At 44.1% G+C, this 6,800-nt stretch overlaps 1 protein-coding gene across 12 annotated transcripts in view; it reads left to right on the top strand.

Moving 5' to 3' along the window:
• The window catches only part of Kalrn (kalirin RhoGEF kinase), a 609,827-nt gene that overhangs the window by 354,874 nt on the left and 248,153 nt on the right, over window positions 1-6,800 (top strand). For 8 of the 12 annotated variants that reach the window (XM_026785738.1, XM_026785749.1, XM_026785740.1 and 5 more), the window contains exons 17-19: window positions 1,295-1,513; window positions 3,501-3,650; window positions 5,674-5,788. In XM_026785738.1, coding sequence (XP_026641539.1) covers window positions 1,295-1,513; window positions 3,501-3,650; window positions 5,674-5,788 — 484 coding nt within the window. The remainder of the gene's footprint in view (window positions 1-1,294; window positions 1,514-3,500; window positions 3,651-5,673; window positions 5,789-6,800) is intronic. The other 4 variants (XM_026785747.1, XM_026785741.1, XM_026785765.1 and 1 more) reach the window with 1 other exon arrangement.

The raw sequence follows: 6,800 nt of genomic DNA, 5'->3' as shown, positions 1-6,800 counted from the left end.
GACCAATGTCCTAGTCAGGGACACTGTGGCTGTGATAGTTCACCATGACAAATGTCCTAGTCAGGAACACAGTTGTTATGATCACCATGACCAATGTCCTAGTCAGAGACACTGTTGTTATAAATGATAGATCACTATGACCAAAGCAACTTGGGGAAGAAAGGAAAAGACTTACACTTCCTTTTCACTGTTCATTACTGAAGGAAGTCAGGACAGGAACTCAAGCAGGGCAGGAACCTGGGGGCATAAGCCATGGTGGGGTGCTGCTAACTGGCTTGCTCATCTTGGCTTGCTCAACCTGCTTTCTTATAAAAAACCAGGACCACTAGCCCAGAGATGGCACTTTATCCAGTCTCCTGGGTCCTCCCATATCAATCACTGATTAAGAAAATGCCCTGCAGACTTGTCTGTGGCCTGCTCTTATGGAGGCAGTTTCTCAGTTGAGGTCCCTCCTCTCACATGACTTCTGCTTGTGTCAAGTTGACATAAAACTAGTCAGCACAGGAATCACATCTGTGTTTTGTCTTGCAAAGTTTGAACCTCATTGGGGGGGTGATTGTTTTTATTTTTTTTCTGCCACCTGGTCCTCCAGCTAGGTCCCCCATCCTCTTGCAGTTAAGGTGCAGAGCACAGATAGCCAGAATCAGAAACCGTAAACTGAGATCCTGAAAGCCATTGTAGATAACATTGGGATCCTGCCTTGCTCATTCTTGGCTGCTGCTGGCTTCTTTGGTGGAGTAATTATGGGGTAGGAGTTGGGGTGAGGGGTCAGGGTGAGAGTGTCCTGCCGGCCAAGTTTACCCATTCTGCCAGAAACCTTTTCAATTGATTGCTAATGTCTACGATTGTGCACTGCCAGCTGAGATTTGTGTGACATGTGTTTGGGGGGCTGTAGGGGAAGACATGCTTCCTTAATCTGTGAAATGCTGCATCAGTAACCATTGAAAGTTCAGTGATGAACAATATTAAGATTAGATTTGAAAGGGAGATTAAACAAAATGGTCATGTCTCTACACAACTTCTGGTTCTCTGTGAACTGAAACGTCCTTAAAATCTAGGGTAATGAAAGGAAAAAGTTAAGAAATGGGGTCAGGAGTTAGCATCCTGAGAGACAAATGAAAATATGTGATTTTCCTTTTGTAAATGTGCTTTAAGAGACAATACTGTATATTGATCACCGTGACAAATGGATCAGTCATTTAAAGCTCTTTAACTTTTCTGCATCCTTCCAACCACACCTCACTCCACCCCCTCCCATATCACACCTGGGCTGCTCTCCTTCCCTGGCGCCCAGTCCCTCTTTCACGCCACTTCCTTGCAGAAGACGCACCAGAGCGCCCTGCAGGTCCAGCAGAAAGCAGAGGCACTGCTCCAGGCCGGCCACTACGATGCCGACGCCATCCGGGAATGTGCCGAGAAGGTGGCCCTCCACTGGCAGCAGCTTATGCTAAAGATGGAAGACCGGCTGAAGCTAGTTAACGCCTCTGTGGCCTTTTACAAGACCTCCGAGCAGGTGAGGGGAAGGCTGTGAGAAGTGAGCTGAAGATGGAAGAGGCTGTTTCCTATCCCACACTGTGGCACAGCATCAAAAAGCCAGGCCTGTCACACTAACCTTTGAGAATAAAGCAGTGGCCTGTGGGGACACTGCCATTGGCTTTCTTATCTTTTCCCCACTTTACAGCAAAGTTTTTCTTCTTCTTTTCCATAAATTTCTCAAACTCATCAGATCACAATATGGAGGTGTTAAAGTAGAAACTGGGTACGATGAATACTAGATTTGTCACAATAGTGCTATGTGACAAACTACCCCACACTTGGCAATATACGCCGGCATTTGTTTTCTGTTGAAATATCTAAGGACAAGCTGATTTTGCTGAGCTTGGTATATCCAGACTCCAAACTGCACCTTGCATCCAGCTTGTTTATGTGTCTTTTATCCTTCTTGACCAGCAGCTACTTAAAATACATCCATAGTCAAGAATCCAGAATCTACTCCACAAGACTACTTCAAGCCTTTGACTCTGTCCTGTTACCAAACAGGTCTCAAGTGTCTTAGTCTTAACATTTCTGCATCTTTGTTATGTATTTTCTCAAGACCTGAGCTTGGCTGCATGCTTTGTGTCTTGTATTAAAGGAAGTAGCAAAGGTGGGGCTAAACAGGTCACCTTGAGGTCAGGGGCAGACTTCTCGTGACGTGGCAAGCATTATGGCTGTGATGTCGTCCAGCTGAGTTGATAATTCAGTGAGCATTCTATCAAAAATCGCATCTTTGGGCGAGGATATAGCTCAGTTAGTACAGTGTTGCTTAGCAAGCCCTTGATTAGAATTTCAGGGTCACCCTTAGCAACATAGAAAGTTCAAGGCTAACCTGGGCTTAATGAGACCCTGTCTTGAAAGTGATCATACTCTTTCCCAAGAGGTTTTCAGAGGAGGCCAAGATGGTTGCAGCTTCTCTCCCTTGCTTCTATGTCCAAGAAGTAACCAATGCTGTTGATGGGATGTAGAGGAATTCAGGTTTCTGCTTTCTATTTGCTTGATTGTTTTTGCCACCTTAGGGATGGAATCTATCTTCTTCTGTGTGCTAGTGTCTGCTGGGTTCTTATTTTCTGTACCCTCCCTGCAATGACACAAGGCTGCCATGAGACTCTCACTGTAACCCTCAGCCTGAATCTCCCTCTGAGCTCTCTTTGAATGCTCTGATCTCTTCTGAGGTCATTTACAAGGTCACTCAGCATAGCCTCTCTGAATTCTTATAACTGAAGAGAAAAAAATTATATCTTTGAGGTTAATTCAAATGTATTCTCCCTCAGAAAGAAATATGATTTTATAATAGATGTCCTAAAGATGTCACTGCCTTATGGTAGGACTTTGAACATCTGTCCCCAGGGGAATAGAAAGATGACTTTTGCTTATGGCCCATAAATCACACAAGAGAGGCAGCTTTCCCCTTTACCACTGCTGAGGCTCCTGACAGACAAGTACAGATGCCGAGGCAAGTCACTGAGTATCTTCTCCAAGCCTGGTCTACATAATTCATAATTATCATGAGATTAGAACAATATAGCTATACAATATATACACATGTATATATTGTGAGATGCATATGATATATGTGTATATATGTATGTGATATGTCATATGTGTGTACATATATATATATATGATATATCATGTTGAAGCTCCCTAAATATCCAACCTATTTCTTAATTTCTTACTCTTCATCATATTTCTGGGTAAAACTATCAACTCCTGTAGCTTAAGCCATCAGCTGTAAAGGGTAATTCTACAGTCTCCATCCCGAGTCATCACAGTCCAAGCTCCAGTCACAAGGTTCTCAAAACATCGATCTCTTCAGAGTATCTTGGCAGTGGTGGCCACTCTGAATCTCCAGGCTGAATTTCACATACAGAGCGTCACTGTATAGAGTTCTGTTGCTGAAGTCAGCAGCAAACACTGGCTGAGCAGCTCCTCACAGAGCCTTTTCTCCCGTGATTCACTAGGTGTGCAGTGTTCTGGAAAGCCTAGAGCAGGAATACCGGAGAGATGAGGACTGGTGCGGTGGGCGAGACAAGCTGGGGCCAGCGGCAGAGATGGACCACGTCATCCCGCTGCTCAGCAAGCATCTGGAACAGAAGGAGGCCTTCCTGAAGGTCAGAGCACACTGCCACACATGGTCTCAGATTCCAGCACACTCTCTCCTCTCTCCAGCCAGCACCCACCTACTGTTCCGTCAGGGCTTCCCCTGCCTCCGGCTTTTCCCACCTCTCATGTAAAGTGGGAAGGGAATCCTCTGGAGGGGCTGGAGACTTATCTCCCAGGTAATTCATAAAGTCCTAAGACAACACTTTAAACACTCACTTCTTTCTTGACACTTTTGGTATCATCAGGTATAGGATGCACTGTTACTGTCACTGCTGTGCTAGGGTGTTCCACCATCACATGGTCACAAGCTTTTACTCTGCTACATTCAATTTACAAAAAATATTTTTTTTCTTTTGTGTTGTTAGACATTGCACACAGGGCCTCGCACCTATTAGGCAAGCACCCTGCCATTGACCAATAATGCTAACCCTAAAATGATCTTTTGGCTGAAGAGCATAAGCCTACTCAATAAAGTTATTAAAATGAATCTTTTAATCAAAAAATTCCGATACTATTTATCAATCTAATCATTTTCAATTAACAACAAATACCAGTGTTTATTCTGTGTGAAAGCAGAAACACATTTCCTAGGGGTTTCTGATACAGCCCTAGAATGGACTAGGAAACCCAATCTCCTCCTCTGGCCTCCTCACATGCATGTGTGGGCATGTACACCCACACACACCTGCACAATATAGCATATACATGTATATGATACACACATACACACAGAGAGAAAAAAGTAAAGATTATTTCTTTATAAAATTAAATGATTCATTTAAAGAAGAAAGAAAACCTCTTGGACCTATGTTTTTCATATAGGCCTAAAGCGTTGAAGAAAAACTCCTACCAGTGTAGGAAATATCTCCCAACAGACACACACACCTTTCTGTTTGTTTTCATTGATTGAACCATCTAGAAGTCCTTAGCCTTGGACTTCTTCTGATGGCTTCCAATTCATGAGCCTTTTAGTTCCCATCAACTTAAAAGTTATATTTATTATATAACAGTCGTTGAAAGTATATAATTTGTTTGCTCAAAAGCTAAGTATAAGATTTTTAAATTTAGCAGTTTGATCCACAGATAATTTATTAATTTTAAATTAATTATCAAGTATGTACTAGTTTTATAGCCATGGAAAAATGATTTTAGAGAAATTCATAAATTATAAGGGCTTAAGGGACACTAGACATCCTCTGTCAGTAGATCTGAATTCTAGATCTGAAGTACTTCCTTCCTGCTGCTCTTCCCAGCCCTCAGTCCCACTCATGAGGAAAATGTGGCCTTCTCCACCAGCCACTGCTGATGGTTGTGTACAATGGCTTCAACTCTTCCATCAAGATTAATAATTCCCAACAAGAGAGTTATCTGTTAGGTCTGGAGAGTTGGCTCAGTGGTTAAGAGCACTGACTACTCTTCCAAAGGTCCTGAGTTCAATTCCCAGCAACCACATGGTGACTCACAACCATTTGTAATGAGATCTGGTGCCCTGGCCTGCAGGCATGCATGCAGGCAAAACACTATACATAGTAAGTAAATAAATTTAAAAAAAAAAAACAAAATATTTGTTAGTGTTATTTAGGTAAAGAGAACATGATTGGCACTCAAATTTGAAAAAAAAAATTGTTCTTACATTTAGATTTAGAATTATATTATGAAGTGTGTTTGCTAAATGTACTATACTAAAGTGGGTTTCTGTTCCCTGGGCTTCCACCAGTGGTCATGTAAAAAGTATTCTCTTGTACAAAAAGAAAACCAGCCTGGGCGCGATCGTTAGCAATGACCAGGTAGCATATAGATAGTGAAGGGCTGGCTGATTTCTGTCTGAAACAGAAAAAGAAGCACTTGGTTTAAAGAAAGCTCAGAGCATGGGAATTAGTGTCCCTGTGAGCCTGAAGTGACCTCCAGAGCTCTGCTCCCTCTGGGTCCCTGCAGCGTCCTCACCACCAAGTCCTTAAGCCTCCTGAAAAGGTGCTTCTTCTCATGTCCTGGAATCCACTGGAGACGGCCTCACTTCTCTGTCTCCCTTAGGCCTGCACTCTGGCACGGCGGAATGCTGAGGTGTTTCTCAAGTATATCCACAGGAACAACGTTAGCATGCCCAGTGTTGCCAGCCACACCAGGGCACCCGAACAGCAAGTAAAAGGTGAGTAAGAGGTCTGCCAGCAACAGGTCACTTTAGATGCGTGAGTGAGAGACCCACCGGCCCTCCCCTCCCTGTAACAGGCTGTGTACCTAACCCTCCGTGATCTCAAGTTTCCTGGTGCTTCTCCTTTAAGAAGAAACAGTCTGGTATGAAATGACGTGAAACCAGCCCTGGCGATTCACAGTCAGTTTCTTAATGTTCAGAAAGATTTCCCCAAGTTTTTAAAATATATTTGCAAGTCCTGGACCACACTGCTTAGCAGAAAGTTGTCTAAACATTTGCTACACAAAACATGGAGTCCAGTTGAGGAACGCTGATATCACTTGGAAGCTAATGCAAAGGGAATTTCCGGCTCCCTCGGATCTACAGAATCTGCGCTCTGTATGCAGAGAGGGTTTATATAACCATTGATCTAGGTCATCTTTATTGCCTCTGAATTCTGTGAAGTCTGTGAGTATGTGAAAAATAGCATATACCGTTTAAAACTGATCACACTTGGCCTTAGTCCTCATTTCATTTCCCAGCGGTCACTCCTGCCACACAGAAACTAGCCTTCACGCATTTCCTTGTCCAGTTAGAAATTCACAGCTCTGGAGAGGAAGGCTGACGCCATGATCAGAATGGGGATCAGCGGTCTTGATAGTTCCCTTCCCTGCTCAGATCACTCGAGAGCTGGGATGATCCAAATCACTGGAAAGAGTTAAACAAGAGGAGGAACCCGAGCTCCTGCCTCACATGTCCTTTTGTCTTTGAATGAGGCCCTGTAGTGGCTGACCCCATGTCACCTTCCAGCACATCTCAAAGTGTATGTTCTGACCTCTGCAGATGGCTGATTGGGTGAGGCCAAGCCACTGAGAGTCCACCCTCACACCTCCACTGTGTGGGATGGGTACCCAGAGGGGGCTCCATCACTCACACCTCCACCGTGTGAGGCGGGTACCCAGAGGGGGCTGGATCACTCACACCTCCACTGTGTGGGGCGGGTACCCAGAGGGGGCTTCATCACTCACAC

Source organism: Microtus ochrogaster, chromosome 2 (genome assembly GCF_000317375.1).
Source record: "Microtus ochrogaster isolate Prairie Vole_2 chromosome 2, MicOch1.0, whole genome shotgun sequence".
NCBI lineage: Eukaryota > Metazoa > Chordata > Mammalia > Rodentia > Cricetidae > Microtus > Microtus ochrogaster.
The sequence above is the reverse complement of the archived record's forward strand: the minus strand, read 5'-3'. Positions and strand labels throughout refer to the sequence as shown.